Source organism: Asterias amurensis, chromosome 1, assembly GCF_032118995.1.
Source record: "Asterias amurensis chromosome 1, ASM3211899v1".
In the NCBI taxonomy this organism is placed as follows: domain Eukaryota; kingdom Metazoa; phylum Echinodermata; class Asteroidea; order Forcipulatida; family Asteriidae; genus Asterias; species Asterias amurensis.
This window is the reverse complement of record NC_092648.1, coordinates 11,297,372-11,315,501: the sequence shown is the minus strand read 5'-3', so window position 1 is coordinate 11,315,501 and position 18,130 is coordinate 11,297,372. Positions and strand designations below refer to the sequence as shown.

The following is an 18,130-nucleotide window of genomic DNA, read 5'->3' as shown; positions in this document are numbered from 1 at the left end:
ACCTCTGCATGCGGTAAACAGACTTCAAAATCAAACTTCAACTCAACTTACCACTGGGATGTATCTGAGGAGATCAAGGGCCTTCTTAAAATCGAATTCATTGGAGTTGGTGTTGTTGCTACTGATGTACAACTGGGAATACAAACGGATAATAATTACTGTACAATGCATCACATACATGGTTTACCAAAGAGCTAGAGAAAATCGCTATCTAAAGTTTATCTGCTATCTAAAGTTGATCTCCACCTATTTTTTTACACAGAAAACTAACTAACAAAAATATCATGTCACGTATGTTGTGAGTGGTTACCTGTTATTTTCCCAAACCACAAATTTGTTCAGCCATTTGATTCTGCTAAAAGGGAGCTTGGTAATCACTCTTACAATAAATGGCTGTGACAGGTATAAAACATGCCCCTCCCCGTAATTTTTTTGGTTTAATCAACTTTAGTTTCCTCCTTTAACTAATTCTTTTGTTAATCGAGCGCCCTCAATGTCAGGTTTTCGGGTGCTCCCATAATTCCATTGAAGACAGACAGCCGTGTAACTGTACTATTGATTGTCTTCATATTTCAGGTAAATTTCCCCTTTTTGTATTATACATTTCTATTTCTAAAGTTGTTTAAGTTTATTATCTAAGATTGTTTTTCATAAGACATGAGTTTGAGAAATTGGTGTCTTTAGAATCTGCCATTTATGCTCTAGTTTGGTTTTCGTTTTGTAAATAATTATTATTGCCGATGTAAATAGCATTTCAAGATGGCGCGGCCAAGAAAGCCGTGGCGAGAACCGCTTAGGTGTTTAAGTCGTTTTCTTAAAAAAACTTTTGCTAGAAGCCTACAGTAGCTTTTGAAAGTATAAAGCATGTTGAGAAACATTTCACTTTGAAGTTAGGTGGTCATGAAAAAAGAAACCGTTTGTTCTGCCCTACCATTTGAATCTGAAAAGCATCATTGCAGAACAGCGTGTGAAGTATGAACCAAGCTTAAAGGAACACGTTACCTTGGATCGGTCGAGTTGGTCTTTGAAAAGCGTTTGTAACCGTTTGTTATAAAATGCATATGGGTAGAAAGATGTTGTAAAAGTAGAATACAATGACCCACACAAACATGCCTTGAAATTGCACTGTTTTCCCTTTACCTCGTGAAATTTGTGACTCCCATAAATGGCCGATTGTGTTAGTTTGCACAGTAAAAGGAAAACCACGCAATTTCGAGGCATATTTGTGTGGATCATTGTATTCTACTTTTTAAACATCTTTCCAACCATATGCATTTTTATAAAAAAAAACGGTTACAAACGCTTTTCGAAGACCAACTCGACCGATCCAAGGCAACGTGTTCCTTTAAGTCATCATAAACATCTATAATGAGCAAGATGTTGTGATAAATAAAATCATCAATCTATAGAGATCTGAGGTCCAGAAGATTCTAACTTTACACAATGATAAGATTTTGATAATCAAGACTCACCCAAATAAGTTGCTCTGGACCCAACACTGGTAAGTCCTCTTCTTTATTAAACAACTCCATCGACTGTAAAAAATACATTTCAAAAAAATTTGTAAAATATTTTCAATCATGATATTTGCAAAACCGTCCAGCTATCCACTAAGGGAGCTTGTTTTTATCAAGGAAGAAATTTCATGCTAAGCAAATTTTTGTGCTTACAGGCTTTATGAAATTGGGCCATGGTATGAAACTCACCTGAACCAGATCCCTTGGTAATAGTTCTTGGTGTAGGATGATATCCAACTCAGTATTGATATCTATCAACAATAAACAGATGAGAAACATTTGATGAGAAATAAAAAAAATTACTTTGCGTTTGGAGTTTATCGCTCAGTGAGCGTTTTATTCATTTTTGTTTTTGCATCAATGTCATGCAAAATGTGTAATCGGTTTTTCACTATTTTCTCTTAACCCAGATAGCTGACCAATCTCAAACTTCTACAGGTTTGTCGGTTTATGTATATGGTACACTGCCAGCAAATGTTTTGTTAGCAAACAAAACCAATTCTGTGATGTTTCTTTAACATGAAGCGTTACAAACCTTCCAATTCTGTGTCCGATGCTTCACCACCAGCTAGGGCACTCAGCTTACTCAAACTCAGCAACGTCTGAGGAAGAAACATACAACAGAATACTCAGACAATCTTCTCACTGATGGGAAACACAAACCGGTGGGACTTTTGAAGCATCATGGACATTTCATGTAAAGGCCATGAATTTCACAAGAAGGCAAGGAGGCCTTGTCTTGGCCAGGGGTGGGAGGCATTCCTGACTTCAATGTCTGAATTAACATTTTAGGAGGTATAATGAAATGATGGCAATTCCACCTTTTGGTAACCAGTGGGGTTATAGATCCCAAGGAGCTTTTTGGAACAGTGTCCTCACCACAACAGAAGTAGATGTAAGAGCAGGGTTTATTTACACATAGTGAAAATAACAGCTATTTTTGTTCACCAAGCAGACATACAAAATTGAAACTCAGATAAAAGTTTCTCATCCGTAATAGTTAGTTTTTCAAAGAATAACGATATTTCCATTTTGTGGTTTTTTTTATGGAAAAAAAAAAACACACATAAAAAACGATCCAACCAATATGTGATCATTTCATCAAACTAGGTGTTTCGATTTTTAATTTAAAAACAATTTTACATTACAATTCAGGTCAAATCAATTTCATCTCCATAATCAGTCAAAGGTCAAACGATTATATTCATTTGATAATCTGACGAATATCAAAGTTTACTACTGCCCAGATGTCTGGCTAAACAGATTCCAAACCACTTAAATTCAAGACTGTGTTGCAATTTTTGAAAGTTAAAAAAATCGTTACAACTCTTGAAAACAATGCTTTACTTTGATAGTATATGTATCTTGCACAATGCACTGCAAATCTGAAGCTGCTTTCCTCATGAAACAATGAGAGTTGATAAACATTGTTACCTTCTTCTTAGCTACTGACAATGTCTCCTTGGCAGCTAACCTCTTCAGTGTTTCTTGGGCCTAGGAAAAAATAATTGAATATTTAGATGTTAACTTAAAACTCTTTTAGAGACCATGGCGGTCAATCGCAGCCACAGACAGCTGCAAGATTTGACCTGCTTCTCCTCAACTAAAAAGGACGAGGTAAATATCCTGAAGTGACATTACCCCATTTTTTATGTTAACGTAGTATCTATGCTTCTAAAACAAAAACAAATTTCTGTTTCATATTACTTTTGTTCAGACACAAAAATTGTGTTAAAAATATCAACAATATGCCTGGGCATATGGTTATGATTATATAACAATGAGTTGTCTTTAAAGGGTTAATGTTTGCGTCAACGCAGAAGGTCTATCAACATTTAATGTTGGCTTTGATCTGGGACATATAAAGCATGTCATGCATGAGGCGAAAGTGATGAAGTTACTGTAACCATGGAGGAAGGAAGAGAAGGAGCTCGAACGACCCGCAAAACCGCAGAGTAACAAAAGAATACCCCGACAATGCCCCTGTCTGACCAATGGAAAAAGATAGGAGACCTCCAGCTGGACGGCCGATTAACGAGCAGGATTAGACCCCTTTGTACCGAAGGTGTGGTACCGCCAGTCTGCGCCGTTGCCTTTGTATAAAGTTGAATCATTGGAGACAAGAATTGTGAATACACACGTTTTCATTAGCCGTTTGTGGTGTTTACATGGAAATATCATAGCATATTCTTACTTTTTTTGCAACTTTCCGGTCACTAGCGGTGGATCAAAATTTGGGTATAGGCACACGAGGGTGGTTGGTATTCAATTGTGTTAATCGTTAAGGTGTACAGTAGCATCCAAAAATGTTATCGCGTCTCAAAAAAGTAGTTTTTCCTCTGTTATATCCATACGACGCCATAGTTTGGCGAAGAACCAAGTGCGCACGCGCAAATTCACACATGCCAGGTCGCCCATTGTTTGTGTAAGGTATGTGGGTGATTACGAGGTGTCGTTAAACGACCGCGGTACCACGGGTTCGACTTTTGAAGTCCATTCGTTCGAGCTCCTTCCTCCATGCTGTAACGTACTGGCTGGGTTTGGGTCCTTTGGTTCCTCACGTACGTGCGGAGTAGTATAGTAAGTAGGCCTAGACGTCTTAATCAGGAGGGCTTGAAGTTGAAGTTCACAACAGACAAATGACAAGTTTGACTCAAGTAAATGACTCAAGTAAACTGATGTCTCTGAACGTAACGATTTTATTAAGAGTTCTCTCCTCGAGCTCTGCTCGTCTCACCCAAAACTGCTTTATTCTTACATTCCTTTACTTTATTTCCATCATTGTTATTAATCATCTTCCAAATCACAATATTATTAATTTGAAACCAACCGCGCACACGCTCGCGCTAAGCAATTTGCTCGCGCTTTGTAATTAGCTCGCTCTTTGCGGTTGGTTCAGGATAGATCACGACATTACCTTAGAGTAGTCATTGACTTGAAGATGATGTAACCAGCTGAGATGGTCATGAGCTTGAAGGAATTCACTCAGCTCAGCGTGTTGAGAGAATGGTTGAGACAACAGCTTACTTCGCTTTCCTGTCACATAGAAAACAATCATCATCTTCAGACTTCTTCAAAATGTTTTTGGTAAACGTAATATAAAACCATTCCCTGTCCACTTCCCACTGACAATAAACATTGTCTACCCAGCCCCCCGTCCCCCCGCTCAATGTTGACTGAAGACCGGCAACTTGAACCAACATTGTTGACTGAAGACCAACAATTGGAACCAACATTGAGAGGGTGCAGGGGGGCCCAACGAGATACATGTGTGGCCGGGATTGTAACCTCTCATCATGAGGCAAACTGGATGGTCAAATGGTTAAATTATTTGCAGTACAATGCTGAACGACATAGGTTCAAACCATAGAGTTACATATAAGAACTAGAGGGCGCACTGGTGATGCTGCTTGCACAAACGCGTCGGGACCGCAAGGAAACGCGTCGGGACCGCGCCATTCTGCACGCGTGTTGAATATGAAGTACCTTTTGGAGTTTGTGTTTATTGAACACTGACGCGATGCTGTTTTGTCAACTTACAAAATGGCCGCTTGCGCGCATGCTGGGTCACGTATTTAGGCCAGTGCGCCCTCTAGTTTTTATATATAACTCTATGGTTCAAACCCCGTCTGAGGAGCCTAGGAGACTGGTCCCCTGTCTTGACAAGATAAACACTGGTCTTACAGGCCCATTGATTTCAATGGACACAGCGATTTAATTGGATAAAGGGGATTAGGTTTCCACATCTTTGAGATGATTGGTCAGAGGTGATGTAGTGTCAGCTTGCACTTTCGGCCTTCTGCATGCAGCATAAGTGTGCACAAGGTTACATAATTTCCATGATTTGAAGATTCAGTTTAAAAACCAAACTTCCCCTAGTTTGTTTTTTCCATTTGAAACTCAAGGTTAAAAAAATCCATTCGAAATGACAACAGATTGTATCAAATGTTTCTATAAAAACAGTTTGTAGAGTTACCTTCATCCATGTAGTACTTGAACACAAAATCAGAAAACCCCTGCAAAAAATGACAATAAACATCAAACTTGTTACATATTTATCTGTATCAAAATTCTAAAGAGAATAACCTTGGACCAATGCAACAGCAAACATGCCCTGACCAGGGGCCGATTTCACAAAGCAAAAAAATTCATCGCAAGACAAATTTTCAATATTACCATAGTGATTTGTATTGTGACATCACACTTTTCTAAGCAACTACGATTGATTTGCAGTTCCGATCATTCTTAGCTCTTTGTGAAATCAGCCCCTGGTCCCAATTTCATAAAGCCTGTAAGCATAAAACTCGCTAAGCAGATACAAATCTTGCTTAACAGTAACTGGTTATCGGACAAAATTTGTCAAAGTTTACACTGATGCCACTAGTGCCCCACTCACTATTTGCTCAGCAAAGAAATGTGCTTAGCAGTATTTATCTGCTTGAAAGCTTTATGAAATTGGGCTCAGCTGATTTGAATAGGAGAAGTGTTACTGCAGTACACTTTGTAGTTTACCTCTATATTAAAGAAAATCAAACAATTCCAAAAACCCAAAGGGATATTTTGCCTTTAAACATTTATAGGCAGTGGACACTATTGGTAACTTCTCAAAATAATTATCATCATAAAACCTTTCTTGATTACGAGTAATGGGGAGAGGTTGATAGAATAAAACATTGCGAGAAACAGCTTCCTCTGAAGTGACGTAGTTTTCGAGAAAGAAGTAATTTTCCACGAATTTGATTTCGAGACCTCAAGTTTAGAATTTGAGGTCTCAAAATCAAGCATCAGAAAGCACACAACTTCGTGTGACAAGGGTGTTTTTTCTTTCATTATTATCTCGCAACTTCGACGACCAATTGAGCTCAAATTTTCACATGTTTGTTATTTTATGCATATGTTGAGACACACCAAGTGAGACGCTGGTCTATGACAATTACCAATAGTGTCCAGTGTCTTTAAAGTAAACTGACCTTAGTAGCAAACTGGTTCATATATCTCTGCAATCTCTCTTCATTCTCAGTCAGTTCACAGAGAGACACCAAGATCCCAAAGTCACAATACTTCTCACCAAGGGATGCGGCTCTCTCGTATTGACCATGGTCGACTGCAACACATCAAATGTACATTCATTAAAAACTTTAAAAGTACATGTAGTGTCATGGATTGGTAAATATTCACACAATTTTATGACTGCCAAAACTTTAAGACGTTGAATCATTGAGAGCAATCACTTTGCAGTAGTGAAGTAACAGATAGAAAACCCCGTCGAACCACTGGGGAAAAAACCCCAATGCAACCCAAGAACAACATTTGAACTACAGCCAAATTAGCCAAACATTCATGTACTGTCAATTTTAATGTATAAAATTGTGTATTAGTCTGTGATTTATGGCAGCATTGAAATAAAGGTAAACGTTACGGTGTTACAGTCCTGAGGTTGCTACTTACTTAATGGTTTAATCAGAGCGGATCTTTCTTGATGGTATTTCTGTTCTAGTTCCTCGTACTGAGCGTTCTCTTCACCACTACTCAAGCTGATAGAGTCCAACTGTGTTACATAACCCTCAAGGATCAGATCCGTCAACTCCATAATCTGCTGATAGAGGGCGCCCCGGGATTGAATGTCTTCGCTGTTTGGAATGCCTCGCTCGATGGTCACACGGTGCTGAGGGGGATATAAATTTAGGGATTGAGGTTTGATTTGAAGCTATGGTTTGTTGGAGTAAGATGGAAATCTGTTTAAGGGATTGAGGTGAGATTTTGAAGCTATGGTTTGTTTGAGTAAGAAGGAAATCTGAAAAGAACCGGTGGTTGACAACTTAACGTTTTGATCAGTGTGCTCTGATCGTCTTGAAGAAAATGCTGTACTCTGTTGCTGAATGCTGCTTTAGTACCTAAAAGTCCTGCCTAGGACATTAAGTGTTAGTTGGGCGTAGTTGGGCTTGGCTAGATGTGCTCCAATGCGAGAACAGGGACACTGGTTCTTAGCGGTGACTGCTCAAAAATAGTATAAAGCATCCAGGAAAATTGTCGTGGTTCCCTTCTGTTCAAGGGATACAACTGTGAACTTTCTAGAAACTAGTTTTCAAGGAATTCACAAACACTCCACAAATGAAGATGTTTGGAAGCAAATGACAATACGGACATTGTTGTGATATGGGACTACTTTATCCTGCCCATGTATATTGTACACCACAGGGTTATCTTCCTTCCATATAGTTATATATAAGAACTAGAGGGCGCACTGGCCTATACGTGACCCGGCATGCAGCAGGCGGCCATTTTCTAAGGTGACAAAACAGCAATCGCACAGCGTGTGTTTGTGCGGCCATTTTGTAACAACAGCATCGCGTATAGCGTGCAATAAACACAAACTCCAACGTGTGTTTCATATTCAACGCGCGTACAGAATGGCGCGCGTGTCTCCTTGCGGTCCCGTTGCGTTTGTGCAAGAAGTATCACCAGTGCGCCTTCTTATAAAGTGGTAGGAAAGAATAAAGACATTGGTCAGTAGCTAGGTAAGCTGAAACATTTTTTTTATCTTAAAATTAGGAAAACATCCTTGCAAATCAAGTACAGGACAATTAATTTGTTTACCTGCTGTGTCAGAAGCATTCTGATGCCTTTTGGTCCAGTAGATGCTATTGAAAGAAAGAACAAAAAATAGGATCTATGAGTTTACAAAAGATTTCAGTTCATTATTGCTCCAGCCAAGTAACTGCTGTCTAAACCATCGGTAGACAGTTGGGTGTATGTTATGTTATATACAATTAATTCCTGAGTCACAACATAAAAAGTTCAGTTCGGATGGCTGAGCCAGTAAATCCTTAACATGCCTGTCATCTTTGGTATTTTGTTATTTATTCTAAACCTTTAAATAATTATGGGTCAACACAAGGAAAAACGTAATAGAGCAGGACGCTCTATCAACTGATTTATCTTTCAATAATATTTAATAATAACTTTATAATTTGGTGGCTAATCAACCTTACTCACAGCTAAGAGCTGAATTGCAAAGGACGCGGCTGCAACATGTCCGAGAAGCAGGCATGCAAGGGCGCCTTTGGCTACCAGCCAGAGTGTTTGATTTTTCCCGAGGGAGGAAAACCGGATGGACTGGAAAACCCTCGTAGCACAGCAGAGAACCAACGCACAACTCAACTCACATATGGCCCTGGCTGGGAATTGAACTGGGGTCACCTTGGTGAGAGGCGAACGCTTTATGCACAAGCCAACCAGGCCACCCAAAATAAACCTAATAAACCACAAGGGAAAAATAATTGACCAGAGCGGTACTTTACCCTGTGACTTCATGATTAATTTACCATTGCTCTACCAACTGACTTATCTATCATTCATAAATACCCCAGACAGTTTCTCTACTCATATTGGTGGAGAGCGCGTCACGTGGGGATGTTTAAACGGTTGATAATAACCAGTGTTTATAATCGGCTGGCTTCCGCGTTTTAGACACGCAAGATTATCATGCAGAACTCAATTCATAGCCATAAGTAACAGCGCGTAATCTACTTTTACGCGCGCGTGTGTAATCTATTTCTAAGTGTGCGCGTACACACAACCCACGCCCAACAGACTCTTCACAAAGTTTTTGACAAAAATATTTTAAACTTCGAATTTTCAACTGTCAAAGTGTCTGTAATAGTATTTTTTTAACGTTTTTTAACAAAAGGGCATTTATGAATGGGAAAAGAAGAGTAGTGACTCGTTCTTAAACGTCCGTTTAAAACCTTGCAGGGTCGTTGCATGCGATCACACGGCATTCGACCCTGCCGGCTTTAAACAGCCGTGGAAGAACTTGTCGCTACCCTTTTATTCCCTTAATAATATTTTGGGGACTAGGTTGCTTATGTTTATGTCCCCTTCAGGATAAATCTACAGGAAAAATAGACCTACCTGTCCAGGGAATATACTGCATTGTGGGAAGAGATGAGCCATGTGACTGATAGACCAGCGCTTTAGATTGACGTAGATGCCAAGCATCCTTTATCATTCCCTGTCAATAGAAAGTGATAATTTTTTATAACAACTTATCAGTGCCGTCAGCAGATATTATTTAACATATTTTACTCTAAATTAATTTGTTTTACAAAGACCAAAGACAATGGTAATTAATTTAATGCATATTATGACCATCACTGTCATCTGTGGGTTTTTTTGTGACAGAGATAAAAATGATCCCTTACCTGTATGATAGTGTTGATGTTACTGATCCTGCACACTATATCAGAGGGTGCGAGTTCAGATGATAGAATGTCCTTCTCTTGCTCGACCAGACAACCGATTATCTCATGGATTCCTGACACCTACAGATAAAAACATAACATTCAAAGTAACGAGAAAAGACTTTTATTGAAGAACTCACCATGAACTTTATCTTCGTAAAGTTTAATATCGTCCAGACTTCAACATGCTGAATGTGAGAAACAAAAGATTGAGGGGGGCAGGGAACCTCTAGCTTATGCATGTACAAATACAACCCATAAGTTATTACAGCTAAGAACAATCTAATAGTGTGGAAAGGTGCTTTTAAAGACTCTAGACACTATCGGTAATTGTCAAAGACTAGTCTTTGCAGTTGGTGTATCTCAATATAAGCACAAAATAACAAACCTGTGAAAATTTGAGCTCAATCGGTCGTCAAAGTAGCGAGATATTAATGAAAGAAAATAAACACCCTTGTCGCACTATGGTCACACAAAGGTGTGTGCTTTCAGATGCTTGATTTCGACGCCTCAAATTCTAAATCTGAGGTCTTGAAATCAAATTCGTGGAAAATTACTTCTTTCTCGAAAACTACGTCGCTTCAGAGGGAGCTGTTTCTCACAATGTTTTATACTATCAACCTCTCCCCATAACTCGTAATCAAGAACTGTTTATGATAATAATTTGTTTGAGTAATTACCAATAGTGTCCACTGCCTTTAAGTGCACAACACAAGTCCCAAAGGCACTTTACAAAGAACAAGTTATGTACATGTAGACAGGTTTATACAGATGGGATTTAAAAAGAAATTCAACTTGGCATGGAGTATGAACCAACTTTATGTAAAGGGGCGGTTTACTTCACAGGGTGGGCGGAGAGGTACATGTTGGTGAAGGGGCATGCTAACCACTTAAAGGAACATTACAGAATTTGTTTTTGCTAACAAAACAGTTGCTGGCAGTGTAAGTACTTTATGTAATCCACCATATACATTAACTGACAAACCTGTTGAAGTTTGAGATCGATCGGCCATCTAGATCACGAGAGAATAGTGAAAAACCGATTACAAATTTTGCATTGCATCGATGCCCAAACAAAAATGAATAAAACGCTCACTGAGCGATAAACTCCAACCCTAAATTAGATTATTTATTTCTCATCAAATATGACATTTCAGACAGAAATATTTCAAAGGATGTTTTCAACTATCATCATCATTAGACTGTGTAAGTTTGATGTAAATCTGTGATCTTCATGATTTTTGTTTCTTAAGAATTCTGTAACGTTCCTTTAATTTATGGATGTCTAAAGAAAGACTTTGAAACTTTGAATGAGCATGTACAGACATTACCTCTCTGTAGAAGACATCTTGTGGAGTCAGCCCAGATGGTGTGTACTTCTGACCTCGCATATCAAGTACTTTACTTATAGCTCCATCTACAAGGTTAGGGAACCTGGATAAAAGAAATATCATATTATGTCAGCAAATGCCACAGAGTTTTTATAAATTATTTGTCATGTCAGGGCCAATGACACATGAGACAATTTACAGGCAACCAATTCCAAGCCATCTCTGATGGTAAATCCATTCACATTTCAGTTTTCTTATTATTTTCTTGAGGATAGTGAGTTACGAATTGTCTCTTGTGCAGCCGAAGTAGTCCTTTTGCAAACGGAGCAGCTGGTTGCATCCAAGTTGCCTGAATTTTCTAGAAATTCAAACCCTAATTTCTTCATTGAGCGCAAATTGGCATATCATGTATACAGTTTGATTGATTAAACTTTAAAGTAATATTTACAAATGAGGCACATGAACGATCCATTCCAAAGGCACCAAAGACTGCTGTTTCTATGAAATTTTTAAATTTGTGTCGTTTTAAGGCACTGTACACGTTTGGTAATTGTCAAAGACCAGTGTTCTCACTTGGTGTATCCCATCATAAGCATAAAATAACAAGCCTGTGAAAATTTTGGCTCAATTGGTCATCAAAGTTGTGAGAAAATGATGAAAGAAAAAAACACCCTTGTTGGACAAGTTTGTTTGATTTAAGATTGGAATAAAAGACTTGTAGCAAGAAGTCTTTTAATAATTATTTTAGTGAGAAATTACCTCTTTCTCAAAAACTCTGTTACTTCAGAGGGAGTTGTTTCCCACAATGTGTTATACTATCAACAGCTCTCCAATGCTCGTTACCAAGTCAGTTTTTAAGTTAATATTTGTTTTGAGTAATTACCAAACATGTACCTTCCCTTTAACAACTGTACTTTTCATGAAATATTTGATTAAAAAAGAGACAATGAGAGAAATAAAAATGGCTAAAATATGAAGTAGTTACATTGTGTGGTGGCTGCGTAGAGCCATCGCAGCGGCTAACTTCTCAGCATGTTCACATAGCAACAGATGAGTTACCAGAGGGCATTCCCTCACAATCACAGAGTGAAGCTGTAAAAAAATAAATAATCCCAAGCATAAAGATATAAAGGTATGCAGGTTAGCCTTTAGGAGAAAAATCCACAAGACCTCGGGGCTTATTTTTATAGCTCAAAATGTTGATTGGACCAGAAATGTTAATAGACCGTATTGAATAACCACTTTTTTTCTCTGAAAGGTCGCCATCTTGTAGGGCAAACCGTATGCGCGTCATAACGAGTACTTCAACGAAGCACGCAGCATGCAACATTCCCGGTTTGATTTCTACGGCACATGCACGCACACACGCACACACACGCGCACAGACGCCATTTTGTAGGTCAAATATTTGAACGGTGGCATCATATTCTATATGGTCTATACAGAATCAAAATTAAAGAAAAATTCCCACATCCTGACAACACGCATTTAAACATTTTGTTTTCAACATTTTGTTTCCGAAACCTCAAAACCTAATTCTGAGGTCTCAAAATCAAATTCGTGGAAAATTACTTCTTTCTTGAAAACTACATGACTTCAGAGGGAGACATTTCTCACTATGTTTTATACTATCAAAAGCTCTCCACTATCCATTACCAAGTAAATTTTTATGTTAAAAAATATTTTGAGTAATTACCAAAAAGTCTGGATTCAGATAAAAGTATGAATTTTCTCATCACTGAGGCCTGCGATTTGAGTCTTAACCTTAAATTGGAAAGTGTCATGTTAACATTGGAAGTGTCGTGGCCGAGCGGTTAAGAGCACTGAATTCAAACTTTGGTGTTTCTGATCAGCAGAGTGAGGGTTCGAATCACGAGCCGTGACACTTCTGTCCTTAAGCAAGACACTTACCCATTGCTTCGTCCTTCGGATGGGACGTAAAGCCGTTGGTCCCATATTATATTATTATAATTATTATTATTATTAACTTACCCTGTCCCACACACCCACATTCTGTAAGAAGGAGAGTAAATGATCATGGGCTTTCATCTTATCCTCCAGCTGGTGTAGAAGAATCAAAGAACTGGTTGCTGAGGCAGAGTCTGAAGAAAAATATATGTAACACCAGAATGTAAATTGTTTCCCATCTCAATTGTTTAAAGTTTATTCTAAAGTAAGCGAATCTGCCAACAGTTGTTTCTCTTTCAATCAAGAGGTTTTTGTACAACAATCCAGGAGATCAGGTATTTAGACATTGAAGGTAAAAGGGACAAAGTTTCCATAATCAGGATTGTCAAATTTGTTCATCAGAACACAGAAAGATCGATTTAATCGCTTCGCTTCACCCACGGGTATAAATAGGTACCTGCGAGGTTTGTATTGTGCTTGAAAAACCCTTTAGAGTAGCATGGCAGCCCAGGGCTGAATACCCCAGAGAGCTGAGAAAGATTTAAAGGAATGTTATTTGCCCAACGACCAGGTCACTAATGTAAAGCGCATTGGAAGTGTCGTGGCCGAGCGGTTAAGAGCACCGAATTCAAACTCTGGTGTTTCTGATCAGCAGAGTGTGGGTTCGAATCCCGAGCCGTGACACTTGTGTCCTTAAGCAAGACACTTGACCATTGCTTTGTCCTTCGGATGGGACGTAAAGCCGTTGGTCCCATGTGTTGTGTGACGCATGTAAAAGAACCCAGTGCACTTATTGAAAAGAGAAGAGGTTCGCCCCGGTGTTCCTGGCTGTGGCTGCTGTATGCGCCGTAGCACCTTGTAAACCCTTATTAGTTGCTACATAATTGGGTCTCAGAATTCATCACTTCAATAACCTATCTTTCTCAAAAGTTTGTATACACTCAGCGCCTTGAGTACCTTGTTGGTATATACGTGCGCTATATAAGACTTCAATATTTTTTATTATTATTGATCCGTTAAAGGCAGTGGACACTATTGGTAATTACTCAAAATATTTATTGCCATAAAACCTTTCTTGGTAACAAGTAATGGGGAGAGGTTGATGGTATAAAACATTGTGAGAAACAGCTCCCTCTTAAGTGCCTTAGTTTTCGAGAAAGAAGTAATTTTCCACGAATTTGATTTCGAGACCTCCAATTTAGAACTTAGAACAAGGGTGTTTTTTTTCTTTCATTATTATCTCGCAAGTTCGATGACCAATCGAGCTCATATTTTCTCAGTTTTGTTATTTTATGCATATGTTGAAATACACCAACTGTCAAGGCAAGTCTTTTACAATTACCAAACGTGTCCACTACCTTTAATGTAAAATGCCCTTTAAGAACTTGTTATTATTAATAATGATAACAATAATAACACTAAGCATTTATAAGGCGCTATACAAAGAACAGAGCGCCTAACAACGGGAGGGCAACACAGTAGAATGGGCCAATAATGTACCATCTTTCTATCCCTTATAGAGGGAGCTCTACTTAAATAACAGCAACAAAATAAGGTAAATTTTCATTCAGTAGATGATCTTCCCATCAAGGGAACTCAGCAAACTCCCACAAGGGGATAGACACCAAGCTGGCGATAGCCATTTGCTCTTATACAAACATTGAGTTGCACAAATAAAAAAATTGTGATTCAGTAAATAGACGACAATACTCGTTACGAGTTAGCTTGGTAGGGTTGGTACCCACAACCTGGTGATTGCAAGTCCTGCAGCCTAACCAATGGACCACGGTGACCAAGGTTTGATTGATTTGATACTGACCCTGTGGTATAGATTCAGCCCATCGTGGATCCGACGCAGGGAAATCATCAATGACTTCTTGACTGAGTTTAGCCACAGCGAGGTCAATGGCTGAACCTGTCTCCATGGTGGATGTAGAGGCTGCTGGGAACATCTCTTCAACTATGGCTTCAGCCTGGCTCTAGATATGGACAGAAATTCAACAGATGTTAACATATCATTCATTTCTCACACGTCTTCTTTCGTTCTAGCCTATCTCACTCCACTGCAGGAGGAAAGCCTCTTCACCAATTCTCCATTTCATTATCCTGAGCTGCCTGTACCAAGCAATGCCCCCTTTATGTACTTTTTCAGTCCAACTGGTTGTTTTGCATGCCCACCTGTTGTCATACCTCCATGCAAGGTGGCCTGTCCGTCTCCACTTCTTTGATTTTATGATCTTAATAATATCCTGCACTCTTGTTGATTTCTTTCTCATGTCCTCATTTGTCACCCTGTCCTTGTTAACTCCTATCATTATTCTTTCCATAGCCCTCTTTGTCAACCTTAGTTTTTTTTCAAGAAACACAAACTTCAAGAAGAACAAACTTTTGTTACATACTATTCAAACCTTAAGACTTACCAAATTCTGTCTGCACGCTTGAAGGAAAGCTGCCTTTAGACCTTGCATCTTGTCATCTCCATACACGCTGACGTCTACCGGTTGAGCAGGAGACTCGGCGATCAAAGACTGGTCCAGACGCAGACTCTGATCAGCTAAAGAAACATCTTGCAGGAAACTAGGCTCCTGCTGGGTGGTGGAGATGGTTACCAGACCGTGGTTGTTGGTGAAAAACAGAGTGGTGCTGTCACAGCTTCCTGTATCAGAATGAAAGATTATGGCTCTTATGCATTGATCTTGAAGTTCAGCATCATTGAAAATGTGATATTTAGTAGATTAATAATAGTGTTCATTTTTAATGCGCAATGTATGTCATAAATGACATTGCTGCCGTCGATTTCACCCAACTCTTCATAACTTTCGTCTTAGGACTTAAGACGAGTTACGTTCTGTATCCATAGACGTTAGGACACATTGAAGTTAGGATGAGTTACTTGAGATAGGATTAATCCTAGCGTTTCATGAAATCATCTGCTGGAGCTTGTTAAGATAGATTTTATGAGACCATAAAACAAATACCTTGTGAGAGATACAGGGTGGGGTGGTAAATATTGCTGCCGGACCAGCCAGAAACACAGGACAAACCCCCTTTTTGTTTTTGATAAGTGTAACTATTGTAGGTTCTATTAAATGGATAAAACAACCAACGGGACCATCAGAAGGTTGTATTAATAATGGTTAAGTGCCTTGCTTAAGGGTTCATGTGTCAAGAACTGGACTTGATCCCACACACTGCTGATCAGAAACACCGGAGCTTGAGTTCAGTGTGCTTGACCGCTCAGCCAAGACACCGGAATCAAACTGTTTTACTTTGTTTTAATCTTTCCGTACCTGCACCCAGAATACCATCGCCTGGCTGGTTGAAATCCACATTCTCAAAAGAAGAATTACTCTCAGCTATTCCTGAAAGGAAGGACAATGAACAAAAGCTACAATTAATTGATTACAACAAATGGTGGTATTTAATGGCTTCGTATTATGTTTGTTTGGGGAGGAGGGTACTTTTTTTTAATAGTACTCTTTTTTTATCATAAACTTTAATATTTTGTAATTTTATTGTATATAGCATTTTAAACATCTGTAAATCTGAATTTGACGGCAGTTCATCCTTTACACTGACTAATGATAATCTTGCAAAAAATAGTAAGGAGCCTGAAGTTTCAACAGAGTCTTTCTCGTAGGCTATTGTTTTTTATTAATCTTACTAATAAAACAAGTTTGTCCTACATCCAACATTCTGTTCCTAATACTAAAAATAAACTAACATAAATGGAGCCTATTCAAATTATTGTTTATAGGTTACATAGAATAAACTACCACAGTAATTTACACAGGTTTCCCTTAAAGGCAGTGGACACTATTGGTAATTACTCAAAATAATTATTGGCATAAAACCTTTCTTGGTGACGAGTAATGGGGAGAGGTAGATGGTATAAAACATTGTGAGAAACGACTCCCTCCGAAGTGCCATAGTTTTCGAGAAAGAAGTAATTTTCCACGAATTTGATTTCGAGACCTTAAGTTTAGAACTTGAGGTCTCGAAATCAACCATCTGAAAGCACACAACTTTGTGTTGCAAGGGTTATTTTTCTTTCATTATTATCTCGCAACTTCGATGACCGATTGAGCTCAAATTTTCACAGGTTTGTTATTTTATGTACATGTTGAGATACACCAACTGTAAAAGCTAGTCTTTGACAATTACCAATAGTGTCCACTGCCTTTAAAGTAAAAGAAACTACATTTTATTTTACCTAGGCAGCAGATGACTGTTTTCCTTGAGTAGATGTGGCATGTGATGCTGCTTGGAGCTGGCAATAAGAGATGGTAGTCCAGAAGGGATTCCTCCTCAGTTATCTAACATAAAAGGAAAACAACAAGTATATTGATGTTATCACCAAGGATCACTAATCTTGCTTTTTGGTTGGAGTTGTTTTGTGTGAAGGCACACATTTTGACTCCCAAATTGACCCCTAAAATGCGGACAGGATGGGCGCATATACATGTAGGTGCGTTGTGCAAGGGGTCTAAAGAAGGAGTCTCAGAAAAGCAACCTCAATCACTATACTAGCCAAGAACCCAATAGAAGTTTTAGTCATGGGAGGAAAACCCAATAGAGCTATCCCAGAGAAAACCCACGCCATCAGGCAGGGACTTAAAGTCACCTGAAAACATTTTTTTTTTTTCAAACATTAGAGTATATGTTAATGAACAATAAAATAATTTTTTGAGTAATTGTTTGTAACGATTTATATGTTTAAAAAATAGATGTCACGGGTGCGATGCGACCCCCCCCCCACGTTTATTTTTATGTTACGTAATCATTTGCTTTACTTGCATGGCTAGCGCCCTCTGCGGGCTGCTTTCCGGTTCAAGATCATTCTGTTTTGGGCCGAAGACCTTAACTGACGTCTTTGCGTGTCTTCACCCAACAGGTAAAGATCTTGTAATATTTTGCATTTAAATGTTTTCCTAATTACTACTTAGATTAAATAGTGTTTAATAAGGACTATCCTCAAGTCTCATTTTGTTTATAGAATGTTGTTGACTTTAGTGGATATCTGGTTGCTTTTGCAACATCACGCTAGCTATTTATTGACTTGCGGTGTTTAGATATATTTATTACCTCTAGAGCCTTTCCTAATAATCTTAGCAGTGTTACTGAATGTAAC

The 18,130-nt window shown here is 38.7% G+C and overlaps 1 protein-coding gene across 1 annotated transcript in view; it reads right to left on the bottom strand.

Moving 5' to 3' along the window:
• The window catches only part of LOC139945536 (nuclear pore complex protein Nup133-like), a 45,739-nt gene that overhangs the window by 5,406 nt on the left and 22,203 nt on the right, over positions 1–18,130 (bottom strand). Inside the window, exons 12-30 of the mRNA XM_071942924.1 lie at positions 17,213–17,315; positions 16,290–16,361; positions 15,420–15,655; positions 14,819–14,978; positions 13,084–13,193; positions 12,077–12,183; positions 11,092–11,194; positions 9,722–9,841; positions 9,432–9,531; positions 8,115–8,158; positions 6,966–7,182; positions 6,488–6,621; positions 5,494–5,533; positions 4,435–4,553; positions 2,952–3,011; positions 2,053–2,119; positions 1,707–1,768; positions 1,473–1,535; positions 52–132 (exon numbers count right to left, since the gene is read on the bottom strand). Of these exons, the coding sequence (XP_071799025.1) occupies positions 52–132; positions 1,473–1,535; positions 1,707–1,768; positions 2,053–2,119; positions 2,952–3,011; positions 4,435–4,553; positions 5,494–5,533; positions 6,488–6,621; positions 6,966–7,182; positions 8,115–8,158; positions 9,432–9,531; positions 9,722–9,841; positions 11,092–11,194; positions 12,077–12,183; positions 13,084–13,193; positions 14,819–14,978; positions 15,420–15,655; positions 16,290–16,361; positions 17,213–17,315 (1,998 nt within the window). The remainder of the gene's footprint in view (positions 1–51; positions 133–1,472; positions 1,536–1,706; positions 1,769–2,052; positions 2,120–2,951; positions 3,012–4,434; positions 4,554–5,493; positions 5,534–6,487; positions 6,622–6,965; positions 7,183–8,114; positions 8,159–9,431; positions 9,532–9,721; positions 9,842–11,091; positions 11,195–12,076; positions 12,184–13,083; positions 13,194–14,818; positions 14,979–15,419; positions 15,656–16,289; positions 16,362–17,212; positions 17,316–18,130) is intronic.